Here is a 22,177-nt window from a genome sequence, read left to right on the forward strand (position 1 = left end):
TAGCCCTGCTTGTTTAAATCACAGTTGTTTTTCAAGCACTGAAACTGACGTTACTAGACGGGCTGAAAGTCTGAACTAAGCCAGTTTTTTCAGGATATGATGAATGAAAGTAACTTGCTAGGGTTTTGTTTCAAGGAGTAGTAGCAGAACGAGAGAATTGGCGCATTTATAATTCATCTACTATAAAAAAATGGAGTCCTAAAAGAAATATGCTAAATTCAGCAGAAAAAAACCTAAGGTCATTTAAATTGACCTTGGAAAAAAATGAAATAAATATCTCAAAAAAATAATTCTAATAAAATGGATTAAAGTTAAATGAAATGTAAAGAATTAACTAAAATTTGCAAAGAACGTAACATTCAATATGCAGCAAGTATGGGAAAACAAGAGATGGTTGAAATTTTCTCAGACAAATTTTGTCAACTCATTGGTGGAAAGAGAGACAGGTGTCAAAAAATTACCTGCTGACGCGTTCAAGAAGGGGTTTTCCCTTGGCTTACGTAAGCCAATATCTTGGTGTGACAAAAAATCTCATTTTCATCTGTTTGCCTCTGAACAATCAATATTTGTCTGATGCATTAGACAAATATTGTAAAACAAAACCCATGCATTACTTTTTTTTCTTACGCGTAAGAAACACATTCACCCCATTCTCACCAACATTGAAGCAAATTAATTTCTCTCACGAAAAATAAACAAAGAATCGAAGCTTTTCTTTTTTATCTCTATTCAACCTAGCATATAGTTTTCCGACGCATCGGAAACAGGGTTCTCATGCGTCAGCACCAACAGATTGAGTTTTGCTGTCTCTCCTCTTCACTCGCAACTTGGCTTTTATTGAATAATATTGTTTAAACTCATGCAAAATTAATTTAAACTCCTCGTCAGAGACTGAATCATCATTCGATGCTTTTGAAATCAGTCGGCTGATTCAAAGATGTTTTGATTCTGCGAGAGACACAGTTTTTTCGTGTTTTGAAATCTTCCGTCTCAACCTTCCACTTCCAATACTAAATGTTGTTGAAAGTAAACTCATTACACCAGCGAGTCCAACCAGTGGCCAACTTATTGCGAAACCGATTCCATTAAGGAAAACTACAAGACCAGATGATGTAAATACAGTTGTTAAAATTACTGTTGAAGTTGCAATTTTTGAGGTAATAGATTTTACTTTCTTGTATTTTTTGTTCATTTGTTGGTAATGAGAAATTTCATTCTCAAGTTCGTTTTGACATTCACATTTTTTTTTAAATCTGAAATCCTGCGCAATTGACATTTCATTTATGGATATCAAATAATTTCAAATTCAAATCTTAACGACAAGCCGTTGGAATCAATTAACTCGTCATTCTCATTAGTTACTGATATTCTCATTGATTTAATATATTTTCCGGATGATATTTTTCGCATCAGGTTATGATGTGTGTGAATATTCAACTTTTTCGAAAGGTTTTCCTTTGATTTCAAAACACCCCAAAATAGTTGAAGGATTTCTATTGAAAAAAATTTCATATTTATCCAGGAGATGGCGGTTAATAAAGTAATTGTTAAATGAATTAAAACGATAAATTACAGTCTGTGTTTTCAGATGTTCTCTTTTATTTTCTTTCGTATTAAGATCAAGTAAAAAAGTCAGGTCACGATCGAAAATAATATCCCTGCCCTGTTAATTCTTTTTATGAAAAATGGGCCTTTTTCATCATCAAATGTGATTAAGACTTTTTTTTTCTCAAATACTTCGTGGAGCTTTTTTCCGATTGTTTCGAGATTATAATTTCCAGGAGGAATTATTTTTGTAGTTAAGACTTCTGCGGTTTCATTAATTTCAATTTCTCCTCTATTTTTCAAATTAAACCAAGAATTATAAAGACAGCAGCTGGTCAACCTGATAAATTCAAATCTTTCGAGTGGTTCATCGAAGTAAACCTTGTGATCATTTGAAATTATTGAGACAGTTAAAACACCCATTTTTTTTTGGTGAAGATAAAAAAATGGAAAACATGTTTAAATGGATTTATTCAAAAGAAACAAAGAAACTTTCTGATGACACAAAAGAAAAAACCCTAGAAGGATTTTAAAATCAGATAGCCCTTTGCTTATACCAGCAAATTTGTTGCCGAAGGAGATGTTATCGATAAAAGCATGTAACTGCTGATATAAATTTCATAGCAAGTCCTGGTCTTTGGCAAAGTGTATCACTTTCAAACCCAAACAATTGGTCTTATGAAGTTAAGAAGGCATTTGGAACCGACAAACACGCCTCTGGGTTTCCACACGAGCTCTCACCAAGAACAATTCGATCTGACCTGCCAATCCCTGCAGTTGATCTTTCGGAAAACACCGAAACACCCATCGATGAAGTCTTGAATAAGGTGCAAAACATCGATGTATCACCGACGGAATTTTTCTCCACACAGTTCAGAAAGATTTTTTTTTACAATACCCAAATCACATTCCGAACTGCCAAATATCCACGAAAATGGCTCAGCAGCCCTCAAATGAGCTTTTGGCCAAAACAGCTGAGCTTTGCTCTCTGGTATGCAACAACAGGATGCGGTATTTCCAGGGAAATATTAACTGAATCAGGGTTGAACCTCCCGAATCAACTCAGCTCGTTTAAATCTTTTTCACGTTTACTTCACGACAAGGCGCATTATTATCGAAATGGGAGGAACTCAGAGTGTCTTGGCTATGCCGAGAGATCCAACATTTAACCAAAAAGATAACGAATACGACGAAGTCTCATTCCGAAGAATTTGAGTGGAATTCGGGATTAATCCAAGCTCTGATTCCCGCTTCAAATTTGGACAAAATCACGGCTTGGGATATGTAAACATATTTCATCCAGGTGAAGGTGGAAATGCTCAAAAGCATTCGACTTATCCTCCAGTAACCTTGCAGAATCCATCAGGTCAAAGATTTGAGAATGAAGGCGGAAAGGACAAAGGTGGCAACCGGATTGATTTCATTCGAAACGACCAAGGAGCAGCAAGCCAGTTCGAGCATTTCATCCCAAACAAAGCTGATGGTTTGACGCAAGCATGTCTCGCAAGGATGAATCAGTCGATTGAAGCCTTTGTTTACTGCGTTCTAGGTGCACAAGTTAACACCCGAAGCAGCATTTTGGGTTCTGGGGGACATGCAAAAGAGACGCTGGGAGAACTTCTTGTGCTTCTTGAAGATGCTATCAGACAACCAGAGATTACAAAAAGTGTGCGAGATATCAGCTTGCGATTGATGAAGCAAAGGTCAGGCTGAATCTTGCTGTATCACCAGGAGCATGGCTCATGCCTTCAAATCTGGTGCTGAACACTCAAAGTACTGTTGGATATAACAATAATCTGAAAAAATGCAACTGGTGATATGAAACTCGGAGTAAACAATGATGTTAGTTTGGAAACGAAAAGAGTTGGAGTAAAGTTGATGAATGGTGGTCCTAAGACCAACAGACCGACTTCTCGCCCATCCAATTCACAGGCAAGACAGTGAGAAAAAAACCCAGTGACTCAGTGAGTGGAGCTGAGCTACAGCCAAGTGATGGTGATGAGTCACCAGTCAAGTCTGGTGATGAAGATTCAAAACAGGAAATTTTAAAATCTGGCATAATCATTGCAGCTGCAGTTACAGCCTTTGTTATTTATCGAATTTCTCGCTAAGTTCAATCTATGGGATTAAACTTATCTTTTATTGCGCTGTCGCTCGCTCGCTACGCTCACTTTTTTGAATCCTTTCAACCATGATTACAGCAACTCAAGCAGTTTAAGGCCTGGGCTAACGGCTTTTAAGAGGAAAAATGGATTCGAGATAACTTTAACAATTTGAATGACACTGAAATGAAATTTGGTAGATAGCAGGGTCTTATCTTAAAACTTTTAAGCATAATTAGTAGTGCTATAGATCACGTCTCATGTCACGTGATCGTTTTTGGGAGAAAAGCAAAGATTTGACAAGTAGGGGACCGTTTTAAGAAAAAACATCAAACAAAAACGCGTTTCTAATAAAGATTAACTATCTCCATCCCTTCACGTTTGGAATGATTGTCCATTGTTCTCCAGAAAAAAATTTGTCAGGAAAAAGGTCATTTCTTAGTCCACAATTCAACTTTTGATTGTTAATTTCTTCAATTTAAAAACTTGAGGACAGTCATTCCAAACGTAGAATGTTCAATATTTCCTATCTGCTTCGGAAACACTCATTCAGTTATCTATATAAAGAAAATTCGCCGCCGTATCGCCAATTTACGTAATTTTAATTTTTTGGTCACGTGATGTGTCACGTGATCAAAATTATACGTTAAGGCAGAAGAAAACATCGAGTTTTATGTTCAGTGAAAATTTCATCCTGTTCTACACAGAGAAAGCGAAGATATAGGGGATCATTCACAATTTCTGAACACCCTTAAAACCCAGGCCTTTTAAAAACTGCTTGAGAACAGCAAGTATAAGGAGCCAATTATTTTGGCTGAGAAAGCTTATTACTTCTCCAGCAGTGTTGAAGATAACGCTGACGATTGAATCGATAAGACCATGAAGAAGTTGTGCTATTTTAGATCCAAGATCTTTCAAGCCATTTCCAACTCCTTTTGCAACCGAATTGATATTGTTGCACATGGCTCAAGAGGTGGTGAACAATGTTTCAAGAGCATTGGCTTGCAGATTGAAAGTGAAGTTTGCTGGAGAAATTTTTGTTGATACCGATAGTTATGATCTGTTGAAGCTTTATGAAGACCTATTTCTGACTCAGATTGAGAGAGCAAATATGTTGAATGAAGAAATTCAATCTGAAGATCTCTCGAAGATCAGATGCAATGCTGGAGACAAGAAGACCTCAGGTGTTGATAAGGAGAAAAAAGCTCAATGAAGTGTATGGAAAAAAATACAAAATAAGACTTGATCATGATATTCTGAAAGATCATGGAGCCTTTTATCCGAGAGCGCTGGCAAATGAACTCGTTTTTGAGATACCTCTAGCTCTTGCAGCTGCAAGTGGAGTTGTGAGTGGATCTGATCCAACAAAACTAAGTTATGAGGTGACAAACATTCACCTTGAGTATGAGGTTATTCAAAGAAAAGATTTTGCAGATTTGGCTGACGTAAATTATTTGAATGGAAAGAGATTCATGTTTGAGCATGTCACTCATCACAAGACAATAACAATTGCAAAAGGAAAAGATTCAATCATCAATGAAGGCATAAATGTTCCGAGAAGATCAATGAAGGGCATCCTGCTTCTGTTTTACGAGCCATATACCGAAGGAATAAGAGGTTCAAAGAAGACATTCAATCCTGACATCAAAGATGAGAAAGCGGTTGTAAATGGAGTAAAAAAGAAAGTCTTTAGTCAAGGCATGAAAACGAGAGACATGTTCGACGAAGTTTTCAGAAGATTTGTAAAGGAACACTCTTCAATGAGTGTGATTGATTTTTACGCAGGAGGCAAGTTTGCATTGTTTGTTGATCTCAGAAGCATAAAAGATAATGAGCTTCATGGAAGTGGAATGATATTGATGGACACAAAAGATGGTGTACTGTTGGCAATCAACAGAACGGCTAGTGGTTCAGGAAATGTTAAGGACGTTCGCGCTAATTGTTTATGCGCATCTTTAGTGCGCAGGTAACGCACACGCCAAGCAATGTCACGCGCAATTCATGGTTGACGATACACGGAGGAAGACGGAGGTAAACACACATGTCGGCCGACGTGACAGCATTAAAAAGAGGCCAATTCATCTCCGTTGCACAGTTTTGAAACGAAAAATCGACGTGAAACGATAAGACGGGTTAAGTTTACAACAAAAAGTCCAAGAAAAGGCATCGATACTTGCGGGTATTTCGCGCAAAGAGATATATATATATATTTACTGGACTCTCGATATAATAAAATAATTGAAATGCAATACTTTATTTAGTCTATTCGTCAATCAAAGTCACCTTAAGCTTTTTTAAGTTTTGACAGTATACGAGAAAGTCTTACCCTTATACAAGAAAGCAATTTTATTGATCACCAATCCCGTGTACAATCAATCTCCACATACCTATTCTAGGTAAATAAATAAGCTTACTTCTCACATTTTCGCCTCGCTCACGGCTACAGATGCATTTTCCTGGCATTGGTTAAACAGCTGTATACGTTTTGAAGGTAGAATAACAATAAACAACTTACACGATCAGAGGTTTGACCGCACACTCCAACGAAAAAAAAAAACGATCGAGCAAACCATTGGGAGCTGTGAATTATGGGATAGATAATCCTGCTTAGGTTCCAGTGCTTCTCCGACCTGTCACGCAAAAACGTGACTTCCGTAAGTTTCTCACGTCTTCGACAACTTCAACTGGATTTTGAGGTTTTAAAAGGTCGGTGACCCCCAATTTTTTTTAGATGGTTAACCTTCTTTGACAGATATCTGCTTACTGTCATCAAACGAAAGAAAAATCAATGTGGGAAGTTATTATTTTTTTTAATTTATCTACCCACGCGCGATCGAACTCCGCACATTTTGTGCCACTTCTGGGGTGGAAATACAATTATTAAAGATTAGTTGTAGCTTTAGGGATAATAAAAGTGGAATTTATTTGTTTAAAAGATCCTCTGAAATAAACTTCGGCAATGGAAGTTTGTCTCCAGCGATTCGTTTATAAAATTTTGCATCAACAACCGGTGAGGTCATATTGAGTGACGAGGACCGATTTCTCAAAATAAGCGCAAACTTGCAGATGTCGTGTCTCCGAAATAAAGTCGGTAACCCCCTTTTTTTTTTTTTGCATTTCAGATGTAAGTAATTCATAGACTAACTGTAGCAGAAGTTTGAAAAAAAAATCAATGTTAAAACATTTCCGCGCGAACGTCCTTAAATGTCACATCTTTATCGTCTCTGATGCGAAATTCAACCTTGTGAACAAAGAGCTTGAGAGTGTGACTTATTGAGAGATGTGAATTTCTTTTAATCAATCAAAAAATCTTCAACTCAATTGCTTGGGAAAAACCTTTTTTTCCAAACGAAATTTTTATTTTATTTTAAATTTTTTTTAGAATTAAAATGGATTCAATGAAACATGTTGATTTAAGATCCAAAGCAGAAAAACTTGGATTAAGTAAATTCAATAGATTTGGCGCGCCGACAAAGCAGAATTGATAACATTTATCCAAGATGCACAACATAAAAAAAGAAAAAGAAATATACTTGATGAGCCAATTCCAAAAATTAAAACCAACAAAATATGTGGAACGAGCAAAAAAAGATATCTCAAGCGGTAAGAAAGAAAGAAATCAGAGAACTTCAGGAAATGCTTGGATTGTGGAAAAACAAATATATTCCAGAAATCAATATATCATTTCTCTGAGGAATCAGAGTTGCAGAGCAAAATCAGAAAAATCAAAGATATTAATGCTTCAAGTCATCGCAGCAAAGATTCCAACTCTTCAATTCAACCTAAACTCAGAATAACCCCAACAGCCAGTGCATTAAATGGAATTGGAATGGAATTGAGTGTGGAGGTAGTCAGGGTCCAAGAGAATTCATGCAAATTGCAAGACCAGAAGTTCAAAAAATTATGAGAAAATCGACAAATTAGGGTCAAGATTATTCTTAATTGTGAGATGTCAAGAAAAGAATTATTCAGTGAAAATGTTGAAATTCTGCAGACATGTTTCGATACTGAAACAGTTCAAAATCTTGAGGCAACTAATGAATCAGCAGCCTTTGACTCTTTCATTGAAACAATTGAAGAAAGAATTCAAAATTTCAATCAGAGAGGATCCAACTGGAGATTTGAAAGAATCATTTCACTTGATATTCAATTGACTGATTTCATCCCACTTCGTGGATCATCTTATATCCCGCTTCCAAAAAAAATGGTTGGAAAAAGAGCCATCATTAACATGAAGAATGGGGATAATCAATGCTTTAAATGTTGCGTGACAAGAGCACTCTTTCCTGTTGTGAGAGATTCAGAAAGGATCAGTAAGAATCTCAGAAAACATTCCGAAGAAATTAATTGGGAAGGAATGACATTTCCAACTGAGTTGAAGGATATAAAAACGTTTAAAAATTGAATGAAGAAATTGCTGTGAATGTCTTTGGTTATGATGGAGTAATTTATCCTCTCAGACTTTACAAAGGTCGAAACAGGGAGCACGAAATAAACCTTTTGCTGATAAAAGATGATGGCAGCTTTGCTGCCGACGCTTCTCGTCAAGAAAAAAGCGTCATTACTTGATTAAGAATATGAGTAGATTAGTATCAAAGCAACTTTCAAAACACGATGGAGCAAAGAAATTTGCTTTAAATGTACGAAAGGTTTTCCCACAAAAGAGGCACTGAAGATTCATGAAGAGTATTGCAAGAGCAATGAATTTATCAAGATGCCTAAAGAAGGAAGTTTCATCAAATTCAAAAATCATAATAGTTCCGAAAAAATACCATTCAACATCTATGCTGATTTTGAGTGTTTGGTTGAACCCATCTGTGGATGTCAGCCCCAGGAGGGCAAGAGTTTTACCAATCATTATCAAAAGCACAGACCTTCTGGCTTTTGTTACCACATCAAATGTTCTTTTGATGATAAATTCTCAAAGACAGTGCAATACCGAATGAAGAGTGAAGATGAGGAGGGAGATGTCTCACAAATCTTTGTTGAAATGCTGGAAGAGGATATCAAGAAGATTAATGAGATTCCAAAGAAGAAGATGATTATGGGAGAGAAGGATAGTAGAGATTTCAGAGATGCAACAAAATGTTGGATCTGCAATGGAAGCTTTGCTGCCGACGCTTCGAGTCAAGGTGCATTTGAAGAAAAAAATGAAAAGAAAGTGAGAGATCACTGCTTTTCACTGGAAAATATCGTGGAGCTGCTCACAACAAATGTAATCTCCAATTCAAGAAGCCAAAGTTCACTCCTGTGATATTTCACAATCTGCAAAATTATGACGCTCCTTTGTTCATCAAGAGTCTTGGGAAGAGCGAAGGAAACATAAAATGCATTCAAAATAATGAGGAAAAATATATTTCATTCAGCAAAAAATATGACTCAGACAATCCGTTCGAAATTGAATTGATTTATGAATGAATAAACTATTTCCAGTTCATTTAAAATGGAAATAAATGAACAAGAAGCAATGAAAGAAGTCATAAATATTCTTGAAACTGAACCAGCAACTTCTGAATCTGATCACAGAGAATCGTTAGCAATATTCGTAGCAAGTGGACATTGCAAGGAAATGATTGGAGTTGAACTCTCTCAAGAGCAAATCAAGAAACTTTTAAAGAAAGATGTTGAGAAATATTTTAAACGTTATGACGCCTCTTTGTCTTCAAAAACTTGCGATACAATTGTTGATACATTTTACAACTGAGTTGCACAACACTTTGTTATTTTCTTTTTCTTGGTCAGGATAAGCTTTTGAAAGATTTGAACAAGGATTTCATGGTCAAGAGGGAGCTAAATGTTATTGCTGGTGGATTGTATTTGGGATATGGAAAACATATGAAAGCAGAGAGTGCTACTCTTTTGACTGCAAATAATCTGAAACTTGAAGAAGAACTTGATAAGAACTTGGGTACGAACTTGGAAAGTACTTAAATAAGAACTTGGATAAGAACTTGGAAAGTACTTGGAGAAGAACTTGTTAATTGTGAAAAAAATAATTTCATTTGATTCAAATGAAATTTTGGTAATTTTTAACAAACAGTGATTCAATCGTTTCTTCTTTCAGGAATTTATTGACTTTGACTTGCATTGCATATGTGTTGAGTCTGTTGCCGCATGAAAATGATGAAAAGCAGACTGCAACACATCCTCGCATCTTTATCTGTTCGAGATCATTTGGTTTACTCCTGCATTTGTTTTGATCCATGATGATGTTTTCTTGATTGAGAAATGGAGTTTTTTTGTTAATGGAAAGAGAAATATAATTGTTTTTTGATTTACTTTGAAACCAGCCAATTCATGGATTTTTTCAACGATTGAGTAATCATCTGTAGTGAACAAAAGACCGAAACCAAATGATTTTGTTCCAAAGATATGAAATTGACCTTTGATTTTTCTTGTGAGATCGTTGTCATCGTATTGAATTTTCATGAAATCATCTCCTTTGTAGCTTGTAGGAATCAATTTAAATTTTTCAGGAACCAGATTCAATTTTTTTGATAAAAAAAATTGATTTTATTGAAATCAATTTCTGTTCTTGAATAAGAACTTGAATAAGAACTTTTAAAAATCATATAAGAGTATTAAAATGGAAACTCAAGAACTTGAAAAGCGTTCAAAAGATAACTTTACAGGACCTCCAACAAGTGTGATATCCTCTGATCAAGTGGCAGCTTCACCGCCGACGAAAAGCGTCATAACATCAACTGTGAAAAAAAAAAAAAACCAAAACCAAAAGACCAAGGAGGAATTGCTGCTGGAAAGAAACTTGCTGAATATAATAGAAAGGCAAGAGAAGAAAAAAAGCGAAGCAGCGATAGCGAGAAGAGTAATAAAAGAATTTCCAAATGATAAGAGTCAGTCAGAATCAAAGCAAGAAACATCAGGTGAGCAGAGCAGCTCATTTTCACTCACTCAAATACTTTCTATTGTCAGTATTGTTGTTTCTCTTGCAAGGTTATATTACAACAGAAAAGAGTTGATTGTTCTTGTTGCAGCACCCGACAGGAAAGTTGAAACAGCTCAGAGAGAACTGGTTGCTCACCAGAGAGAAGCCCAGAGAGAAGCAAATCAAGAAGCGATCGGCAACGAGCGAAGCGAAGCGACTACAGAGCCAAAAAAGATTCAAAATTGAAACAAATTGATTAAAATTTTAAATCTTTGTGAAATAAAATAACGTGTCTGATAATAAACTTGTGAAAACAATGACCGATGCAGCAAATGTGACTGGTTTGGAAGCAGGAAATAGTTACCTCGCAAAGAAAGTAATCAAAGAACCAATGACTTCTGATCCTTCCTCAAACCTCATGAACTATGTGAAATTCACAGTGGTAATTGTAGCTTCTTTGGCAGCAAAAGATTATCTTGAAAAACAAAAAAAATTGCCGAGCTAGCTGTTTTTTTTTCTTCATGTTGAAAACAAAAAAAAAAGTAAATAACCCGTGAATAACCTACAAAAGGTGTCACAATCTAGCAATAATTGATCGCTCCAACGCATCTAAAATCTCACCCAAAATCCGATGTTTTAGCGCTCAAGTCTAGCTTTCTACATCAGAATCGGCTAAATCAGAGGAAGACAGCATTTCAAATGGATTTTTGATCTTCATACTAGATTCATGCTGCACGCGAATTAGAATCACGGTGATCGAACATCTGCAGGAAATTATTTATGACACTCGAGAGCGGAAATACCACCCAAAATCGCACTTCTCAACTAATCGATCACTAGCCTAACTAAGGGCGAAAAATAATGGAATAGCTTTTCAAACTCACGCTTTTAAAGAGAAAATCCTTGCCAATTCTTGCTAGTGTTTCGCCATATTACTCTAAGTCCCGGATGTTGAAATCAACATTTGAAAAGGGGCGGGTTAGCACCCTTTTCCACCACAAAAATATACTAAGTCTTTGGCTGAGTCAAAAATTCCCGAACATTTTATACGCTTCCCAAATAGAAATTATCAATAAGACCTACTTTCTACGACCAAAGACTGTCACCTCCTCAAGCAAAGCTCACAGTGTGCAACCCTTAGTATTTGCCCCAGTAACTGAAAATTACCCGTTTAACTGAAAGGAGAACTAGGTAGAAAGCATATTATACCAGGCAGGAACTGCACTCGTAAGACTCCTTCCCTCACTAGACTTAATGATGGCCTCAGGAAAACTTTGCTTAAGAAAGCCAAGCAAAACGTTAGGTCAAATGACTTAGTTCTGAGCTAAGAGCGCTCGCCGTATCAAAGCCAAACGGTTGTGCGGTTAAAAGACGTGGGAGAGAAAGTGGGGCTAGGTTAGCAAAATAGGGAGGGAGGGAGGGAGAGAGGGAGGGTGTGGGAGAGAAAACTATTTTTATTTTGTAAATGTCTGCTTATGTATGCTTTCTACTTATTGACTTAGAATCAAAAGAAAAATGACAAAAAAAGACAAATAAATAAATAAATAAATAAATAAATAATAATGGAGACATCAATACGTTTAGGGCTTATTGGAAGAAAGCAAGATCAAAGAATACTATAGAAGGCTTGTCTTTGAAATAAGACATGACACTGACATTTGGACTGACATCAAACATGTCCTATGTGTTGACAAAACAAGTCTGGCAATAACTTTTTTAACGGCGCCTACGTACTCAAAAAATCTCTATCAAAAACCAGTCTTTTTAGCGCTCAAGTTTTTCTTTCTGACACCAAATAGGTTTATTTAGAGCAAGAGAGCGATTCAAATTGATTTTTCATGTTCATGCTAGACTGATGCTGCACCCAAATCACGCCGACAGAACATCGGGGAATTATTTACGACACCCGAGACCGGAAATCGACCCAAAATCACACTCCTCGACTAATTGATCACTAGCCTAACAACGCTACAGTTATATGGGCGAGAAATAATCGAACTGCTTTGCTCACTCACGTTTTTTGAATATTACTTTCACCTTTTTTTTAAGTCCCGGATGTTGAAATTAATATTTGGCAAGGACAAGGATAGCGCCCTTTTCAACCAGAAAAAGTCTGTGGCCGACTTAAAATTTCCCCATAATTTCTTGTTGCCCGAATAGAAATCATCCCTAAGACCTACTTTCTATGGCCAAAGACTGACACCTCCTCTAGCAAAGCTCACAATATGCAATCCTTAGTCTCCGCCCGAGTAACTGAAAATTACCCGTTTAGTTCAAAAGAAAACTAGGCAGGGAGCCCTCCCTCACTAGACTTAATGATGTCCTCAGGAGAACTTTGCTCTGGTTATTTCCATAAATCACGAGACGTTATTTCTTCAAAATAATAAAATTAAATAAGACAAAAAATTATAAATGAAGTGATGGGTATTAACAAAAACAATGCGGAAATCCTTACCTAGCTTCTGGAAGATGGCTTTTTAGAAAATGATCACATCTTTAATCAGGTGAAAACTTATTACCGTAAAACAAAATGAATAATTGAACATTTTTTAAACCAATAAAATTTCTCCACACGTGCTTCCTAGTGGGAAGCTTGTTAAATTTTTAAGCTGGACACGTACAAACTAGAAAACTAAAGGAGACTAAGCGAGGCCTGTTAAACAAGATAACTTGTTTTGGTCTGTTCGTGACATTTTGTCCAGATAAAAGTGAAATTGAACTAGGTTTTAAAATAGAAATAAATAGTTTTAACAATCAAAATAAAATAAATGCTACCAACAGAAGCTGGATTTTGTGAAAGAAGAATACCCGTACAATAGTAATTGATCATTTGTAATGCACTGAAACCTACTACACGCTTGGTTTCGAACAGGTGGAAATGTTAAGATGGATACACCTAAATTAACAAACAAATGGAGGTTGAGCGAGATTCGCAGAATAAAATAGAAAAATAACATTTTAGCGTTTTGGCAGAAAACTGGGCTAAAAGAGTAACATAGAAGCCAATCAGGGTATCGTAATTGTCAAAACTAATTTCTGTAAGATAGAAATTGATGATTTTTACATACCTGAAATTTCTTTGCAGGGTTTTTCAGCAGGTGCTTTGTCAAAATTTCAAGATGGGCAATTTAACAATCAAATTAAATGCAGGCTAATATCCTCGTCGAGAAAGCCTTGACCGATAATTGGTTCAATTCAACGTATGATTTTAACTTACAGAAGGATCAGCTCACTCAACTTCTCAGAATGGCATCCACGGATCATGTTCTTCAGTTTGATGGTCAACTGTACGAACAGTGTGATGGAGTTGCTATGGGGTCCCCCCTTGGTCCTTTGTCGGCGAACGTGTTTATGTGCCATCTGGAAGAAAGACTATCTGACAATGATCTAATTCCTTCTTTTTACAGGCGTTACGTCGACTATGCGCTTACAATAATGCCTGGACTCGATGCAGCTGAAAGTTTCCTCAATGCCCTCAATGGACTCCACCCCAGTATTCATGTTACTATGGAACTTTCCAACGACAACTCAATTCCTTTTGTTGGAACGTTGATAAAAAAGAACGGCAATAAGCTGCAGACTCAGGTCTATCGTAAACCTACGAATACGGGCCTTTTACTTCATTTTCAAAGTCACACCGATTTGCGCTACAAGAAGTGTCTTATCGTAACAATGGTTCATCGTGCAAAGGAATTGTCCTTTTCGCATGAAGCATTCGTCGATTAATGTAGGCATCTAAAATCTATGTTTCATTGTCTTAGTTACCCTAGTTCTTGAGTGAATTGTATCATCGACAAATGTAATTATTCCTCTTCACCAGATGCTCAGAAAAAACCTAATGAAACTTTAAGAGTCAGTATTCCGTTCAAAGATCAAGTCTCAGCGAACATGGTCAAAAGGCAAATCCGCGATCTCAGTTCAAAAATCGGCATTAATGTGCAACCAATCTACACCAGTAAGAAACTTGAGCAAGACTTAAAACTTAAAGAGATCAAGCCACGCATCGTAAATCAGCATAGCGTTGTTTACTGTTTTGAATGTGATTTGTGTGATTCAAATTACGTCGGATATACGACGCGCCATTTGTCTCAACGCATTGCTGATCATGGATACTCTGCCATTGGTCGCCATCTGAGAGATGCCCATGGGAACATTGGCCTACTCAATGAGCGCCAATTAAGAATGCTGAAAAAATGTAGCACGAAATGGGATTGTCTTGTCTATGAAATGTTGTACCTAAGAACAATAAGACCCAATATAAAGACCCAGAGTGACTCCATTAGAGCCAGACTCTTTGTTTAACTTTCGATTTATTCATCTCTTCACTATATATACTCGGTTTCATTATTTTAATTTCACTTGATAATGACGTTCTGGAAACGTCGCAACGTCGTGCTACGTTTTACAATATTTTATCGGAGATTGTTATTGTCAAACGTTTTACCAAATCCTTACTTATTCGTAAGAAAAACTGTGTGGCAATTAAATTTTAAAAAAAAAATCACGTGATATATATTTTTTCCACCCTTTTGTCGAGACAAAGCCACGAGATTCTTTTAAACGATCTTGTAGTTATTTCAAAGTTTGGTAGTCTCTTATCCTTTCTATTTCAGGAGTTCCCAGATTTACGGGAAACAATAGACTCTGAAAAGCAAACAGTAAATAGTCACATCTATGTTTCGTCCCATTGATCCCTAGCTGGCTCACAAAGAACACCTTGTGAAACAAGGTGAACAGGACACATGAACGTAATGTTCAACGGACCAGCTAAAACGGCTCATGCCCGCCCCTGAAACTATTCGACGGACTTCTCTATAGACTTTCCGTAAAGCGGCTTGTGCAGCAAAATGAAATAAGAAGGAGCACGTACTGTTCTGGAGCTTCCATACGAAGGACACCTTTATTTTTTCAATCACAAACTCAAGTTTTGGAATCGACTTGCAGACCAAATTAAGTGGCAATACAATAAAGCACTGACCTGTAGCTTTAAAAGAAATGGATAGACCTCGGTTTAAGGCCACCCTGAAAAAGTCAACAATTAACAAATCATTTCTTGGCTAATTGATCTTAAATGTGTAACAAATAAATATCTCTGCAGCTTATATATCAAACCGTTGTTGACTATAGTTAAACGCAAAAACCAATTTGGTATTCTTTGCTCTTAATTACATAAAAAGAGAGAAACTGCTACGATTACAACCATAGGAAAAATAACCAAATTTGAATGATTTAACACACACACACAATTTAGATGAAAATTCTTAACGACATGTGAGAAAGCCTACATCATGTCTTCGCTCTTTGAAGACATATATCAAGTAAATGACCTCGTTATTTAGCAAATTGTGAAAACGAATTTCTAAAAGCTGAATAATTGATTATTTTGTAAGCCAGGTAAAGTTCTCGAAACAAGCTAACATGTACACCAGTTGGTTTGTTAAAATGTCAAAATGGACACATGCACAAATAAATACTGTGGACTCCCGATAACTCGAACCTTCAACGGAAATTCAAAAAGGTTCGAGTTGTCGGAGTTCGAGTTATCGAGCATTGAGAACAAATGACCGGAGAAACGAAAAACTGAATATTTCTATTCAGATAGTGAAAATTTTCATCAAATTTTATTACAGAGAAGTCGAGTGAAAAGGAAAAAATATTTTCAACTTATTAATCAGAAAATGAAACAAAACAGAGCAAAGGAGCAGGGGAAAACTAGGTACTGCAAATTTGAACTGGACTGACACGTTTTTTTAATGAAAAAGAGGCAAAAAATGCAAAGGTTACCTCAAAATGAATTTAAGGTTTTGGACTACACTACTGTTTGTTTTTACCCGTCATGTCTTGAAGGGAAGGGAAAATTGTTTCGAGTTAGGGGGGGGGGGGGGGGGTTGGAGCTAAGGAGAATTTGAGGGTAAAAATAGAGTAAATGTATGACGGAAATCAAGGGGAAATCGATTTTGGTTCGAATAAGCACAAGGTTCGAGTTAGGGATCGAGGGTTCGAGGTCTCGGGAGTCAACTATAGAACAAGATTAAACAAGAGCTGTGTAAGGACATTTAAGAATGGCCTAATATTTATCGTTATATTGTAGCATTATATCGAAGGAAAATGTTTAAACAAGACCCCATCGTCAAGGTTTGTTTATAAGCAAGCTTCTCTGCCATTTTGTTTTTCCTCTTTGTTTTGAAATAAATCATACCAGCAAAAAGCACTAAGTAAAATAACTGGTGGCTCCAAAGATCTTTATGAGACAATTTGGAGTGTTTTTGTGGAAACCACGTGGCTCTACGTCGATTACGTGCTATGATACACATACGGATTCTTCACACGTTCGTATCTCATCAGTGCTGGAAATAATCTTCTCGTCTTTTGGTTCAAATTATCTTAAAGCGTCACTTTTGAGTTGGTTTATTATCAGTTTTGATGTTCTCTTCTTTTGGAGAAATACAGGAAGGTTGACGTTGTTTCATGGAAAAGCTGCTGAGCTAAAAGTATGACCTTAATGATACTAGAGACAACGAAAATTTGAGGTTGCATTTATCACGGCTGATGGCAAAGTGCTGTTATTCTTACGCGGTCCTTTTTCGCCGTACTTGAGGTAATTATGAAGTTTCTGTTCATAGTATAAACTCACTGAGTTAGAAACTCTAACTCTTGGAAGTCTTTTAAAAGCTTCTGCCTGAGAAAGTGGGGCAGACTTTGAAACGAGGATCGGGCGATTTTGCACAAAACTGGCACACATAGTTACAATGAGGACTTCAGCTACTATGAGGACTTCAGTTTTAGCTTCATTGACTTTATTTGGTTTGAGTTGTAGATAACAGCCTTGTGGAGGTCCCTTAAGGCTGATTTTTAGCTTAATTTTGATTATTTTTCATTACTTCGTTTACATTAGTTGTGGTTACACACACCTTGGGTTTGGGGCTTTCCAGAGGGTAAATGGCTTGGGTTCGGTTTAGCTCAGGTTTCATGTTTCCCTTGGGGATGCGGTTACACAGTGAAAGAACTCCCCTCGGGGTAAAATATAATTACATATGATTTCACAATGACCATGCAGTTTGGCGGGAAACGTAAAAGGAAACATGGATGACACGAATCGAGATCTTGTAAGCTTAATTTCAGTGATTCTCCTGATAATTATTCGACAATCCTCAATAAATATAGCAATCCAACAGTTTTTTGCGAGAAGACAGCGAAGAAGGCGCTTCCAACTACGTTACCTGCAAGGTTTGTCGGTGTTTTATTTATCTTTACGAGCTCGTCGAGAACTTGCTCGTCAGCCAAGAAAGGCTTGGGTATTTCCACGACCACAGAATTGGTTTGAGCAGCTTCTAAATAACAATGCACTCGATCACTGGTGGAAAGAAAACTTTAGAGTTTCTCGCAATACATTTGAATATATATGTCAGCTCGTTGGACCGGCGCTTCAGCGACAGAACACTAGGATGCGAGATGCCATTCCAGTTCCAAAGCGCGTTGGTGCAAGTCTCTGGCGACTAGCGACTGGCGAGTGTTACCGCTCCTGCGGACTGATGGTTGGGTTGGCAAAACCGACTGTCGTAAAATGCTGCCATGAATTTGTCCAAGAAATCTGCCGACATCAAGACGAGTATATCAAGTTTCCATCTACTACAGCAGAGATAGCTAAAAAAAATTGAAGGTTTTGACAATAAAAGTAAAATACCTAATGTAGTTGGAGCAATAGACGGAAGCCATGTTCCTATTAAGGCCCCGAAAGTTAACCATGAAGATTACTTTAACCGTAAACATTTCTACAGTTTTTCAGTACAGGGAATAGTTGATGCCTCTGGCTTATATTTATCCGTTGCAACCAGTTTTCCTGGAAGCCTACATGATGCTCGGATGCTACGTTTAACTGACTTTTATTGGGCTGCTGAAGATGAGAATATCCTAATGGAACCCACATTTGACTTAGGCGGAGCTGTAGTGCGCCCACTTATCGTGGGAGACACTGCTTATCCAAATAAAACCTGGCTTATCCTACCATTTAAGGATAATGGTGGTATTACGCGAGACCAGAGGAAGTTTAATCGAGAGGTATCTAAGGCGAGAATAGTATCCGAACACGCATTTGGTATGACCAAGGGAAGATGGAGGGTTTTACTTAAGCGCCTAGACGAAGACAGCGACAGAATACCCGACATTATCATTGCATGCTGTGTGCTGCATAACATTTGTATTTTACGAGGAGATGAAGTCGACATAGATGATAGTGATTATGATGACAGTGACGATGATGATAACGACAGTGCCCCCCCCCCCCCTCCCAGGCCGCTGCTGCGGTTCTACAAGCCCTTGTTCGATACGTTGCAAATCAATAGACAGTACCCCCTTGATTTTGTTCTCGTTCGTTCTAAATTATAGAAGGTTGCAAAATAAGTATATATTTTTGATTTGCAATTTATTTAAACAATTATATATTTGATCGGATTGATCCGAACTTAAAAGTAACAGGAGATTGAATATATAGTACTGTGATATAAAATCAATGAAAATAGCGTAAAATGTACAGTCACGGGATAATTACAGGAAATCAGGCTTGTTAAAAACTGAAGCGCATGTTATACTAAAGAAACAGCAGATGTATAATTTTAGAACCTTATTGTGCTCTGTCTTTCGATTGTTCATTTCACAGCACTCTGTGTTTCAGTGTCCACTGAATGATATTCAAGATCAATTAAAATTTCTTAATACAACAATCAATAAACTGTTCTTTTTTTCCTTTGAATGAAAACTTTAAGGTAGAAGCTATTTTTTGGAAGCAAATATGTCCCCAAGTTTTCCTAATACAAACACAACAAATTCTTGGTGTTGTCGTTGCGCCTCTGACTGAGATTTGAGAAGAGCTTCTAAAACTCTCTCGTCGTTCTCCTCTGATTTTTTAATGGCTTCTTGCTGAGCCTTCATCATGTCAAGGATTCCTAGCTCCATGTCATCGCCGCTAAGCCTTTTCTTCTTCTTTTTGGGTCCTTTCTTCTCCTTTTGCCCAGTTTTTCCAGTTTTCTCTGCATCCACACTTTCGCTTTCAGCTGTGGTGGCTGGCCGTTTCTCTGGTTTCTTACCACAATCTTGATTTCCGGTCGATAAAATGTCGTCGGTATCCTCAGAGTTATAATTTGTTTCCTTGACAAATCTTGGATTGACTTTGTCTGACGAAGCCATAAATTCGTCTACGTCCTCGTAGTGTGTGAAAGTTTTCCGTTCCCTTCCCGTCCGATTGTTGTGGTCGCATACATTTTTGTATTTATCCAAGAGCGCCTGCCACTTCTCCTTTAGCTGTGCTAATGACTTTTCCGACTCCACACCATTGCTCAAGCACATACTTTGAAACTGCTTCAAGATATCTTCCCATATGTTTTTCTTGCCTTGACTGCTTTTTGTAGACTTAAGTCTACCGTAGTACTCCTTATAGGCCGCAATTAAGCATCTCTCTTCGGTTAACGACCAGATACTGCGCTTGTTGCGATCGTTCGAGGTTTCACTTGGACTTGGACTATCACTGTCCCTGTCTGGTTCAAACATGCTAGCACTGGGCAACGGGTTCTGGTATATGGGGTACGGACTTACCATCGCTGGATAGTGCGGATAGTGCGGTAGAGGCAGATCATCGTACAGGGGATTACCGGTAAGATTTCCCTGCTGCCTTGGTTGGTTTCTTGATTGAAATAAATACCCGTTGTAGTACGGATCTCCGTTTTGACTAGCGTTCCTATAACAGATCAACAAAAAGATTACAACTTGATCAACTTCGAAACTGATAGTCTGATAATCTGAAGAGAAAACTCGTGAAAATAGAGAAATCAATACTCACAGTGATGCGCGAAACCCTGCCATGTCGCGTTGTGGTACCAGTGAGCGCGAAATTAGCCAAGCGTATCAGAGGTCAACTTAGAGCATAGCAGGCGACTTCCTGTGTTAGCTACGTTCTGCATGATGATTGGCCAAGCCACCTCAGGGAGCAGATAAACCGTACTTTTCAGTTCGGGAACTGTCATGGGAAGTTCTTTTGTTCTCTTTGACGTATCCATGGAAATAACCCAAAGGCAGTTTCGGTTTGGGAAAAGCGGTTACACACAAAAACATTCTTACCTGTGGGAAAATGCTAGTTACCCACGGGTAAAAAGGCTAGTGTAACCGCAACTATTGCTAGAAAATTATTCAGTCAAATCGAGAGTCATTTTTTGTTAGCTTAACTCTTGAACTTTTTTTAGCAAAACTTATCGCCCACAGGAATATTTATGTTGTACACTTCAGTAAATGTCTAAAGTTGTGGCTGTTATCGGCATAACTACAAACCTAAAATAGCCCAACTTTAAGCCCAATTATCTTTGATGCCCACTTTTGAAATAACTTAATTCCAACATAGTCGTTGTTTAGTTAAGCGAGAAGACGCCTTTGAGAAGCAATGTGATCCTTTATTTTAATGGCCGCTTAGACCTAAGACAGCAACTTATAAACTGACTCTGACACCCAAGCGAGGCCTTGTTACATCCTTGTTACATCCTTTTTCCTGATAACAAAACAAAAAAAGCAAAAAAAAAAAAAAAAAAAAAAGAAACTAGCCAAAGAAAACAAACAATTAAACAAAAAAAAAAAAAAAACGAACAACGCCAACTAGTTAAACTTCTGTGCAACGTTTGAGATTGTTACAAATAAAGTTCAAATAAAGTTCCAACGAGTGACGCCACACAATCCTTAAGATAAAGTTCCAACGAGTTACTATACATAGTCCTTCAGATAACCCGGCCTTCTGACTACTCTGCCCCAACGTGTCGTTGCGCCTTGCACAGGTAAAGCAACAGGCTCCGCATTCCCAGATGGCAAAACAGGCTCATTGGTTGTGTCAGCTTGACTACTGGGGGCATTAGTCTGGATACACGGCGCGGCGGGCTCATTACTTGTCTGTCCCCGTCCAGGAAAGGACATTAACTGCTGACTCGGTTGCTTAGCGCCTTCTTCAGCCACTGAACTGGGTTTAGGACCCTCACAGGGCTCCTTTGTTTTCCTCAGCTGACGCCGATTTCGACGATATATGGCCCCATCCTCGGTAACCACCTCGTAGGACCGAGTTCCAACACATCTCTCAACTTTTGCTTTCACAGCTTCTTTAGTCGACTTTGCAGGCGGCATGAATCGCACAGCATCTCCACTTCTAAGCGCTTCCAGATCCCTGGCCGACCTGTTGTAAGCAAGGACTTGTCGTTCCTTGTTAGCGAGAAGCTTCTGATAAGTCCCGGGCTGAACAACTGGCCTGACAAGCTGAGGAACGATGCGTAGTTGTGCTCTCGTCCGTCTGCTCATCAAACGCTGCACTGGACTAGTACCCAGTCCCAGACTTGGGGTGTTCCTGTACTCGAGGAGTGCAAGATATGGGTCTCTTCCGGCTTTCCTTGACTTCCTCATGACATTTTTAGCTGAGTTAACGGCAGCTTCGACCTTTCCATTGCTTTGCGGATAAGTTGGAGAACTCGTTACAAGCTCAAAGTTCTGCTGGCGACTGAATTCCTTAAATTCGACTGAGGCGAAATGAGGGCCATTCTCTGATACATACGTCTCCGGGATTCCATGCCTTGCAAACTGCGATTTCAACTTCTGTATTACTGTTCCTGAAGCAGTGTTGTCA

At 37.8% G+C, this 22,177-nt stretch overlaps 2 protein-coding genes, 1 long non-coding RNA gene and 1 pseudogene across 5 annotated transcripts in view; 2 read left to right on the forward strand and 2 right to left on the reverse strand.

Moving 5' to 3' along the window:
• LOC146458819 (uncharacterized) overlaps window positions 1–22,177 on the forward strand; it is a 182,290-nt gene that overhangs the window by 83,409 nt on the left and 76,704 nt on the right. The gene's annotated exons all lie outside the window — the stretch shown is intronic.
• LOC146458824 (von Willebrand factor-like) overlaps window positions 1–22,177 on the reverse strand; it is a 108,436-nt gene that overhangs the window by 24,728 nt on the left and 61,531 nt on the right. The window contains exon 1 of one of the 3 annotated variants that reach the window (XM_085090287.1): window positions 12,989–13,020. The exons of 1 other annotated variant lie outside the window; for it this stretch is intronic. The gene's annotated coding sequence lies outside the window, so the exon portion shown is untranslated. Of the gene's footprint in view, window positions 1–12,983; window positions 13,021–22,177 lie in introns of those variants that run through there. One more of the 3 variants, XM_085090288.1, reaches the window with a different exon arrangement.
• LOC146458825 (uncharacterized) lies at window positions 13,678–14,835 on the forward strand (annotated as a pseudogene).
• LOC146458826 (uncharacterized) lies at window positions 19,303–20,388 on the reverse strand. The gene is made up of 2 exons (XM_085090254.1): window positions 20,366–20,388; window positions 19,303–20,263 (listed from the first exon to the last, which is right to left on the reverse strand). Exons 1-2 carry the CDS (start codon window positions 20,386–20,388, stop codon window positions 19,303–19,305), a joined length of 984 nt encoding a protein of 327 aa, XP_084946380.1.

Source organism: Pavona decussata, unplaced genomic scaffold (genome assembly GCF_977016875.1).
Source record: "Pavona decussata unplaced genomic scaffold, jaPavDecu1.1 SCAFFOLD_228, whole genome shotgun sequence".
In the NCBI taxonomy this organism is placed as follows: Eukaryota; Metazoa; Cnidaria; class Anthozoa; order Scleractinia; family Agariciidae; genus Pavona; species Pavona decussata.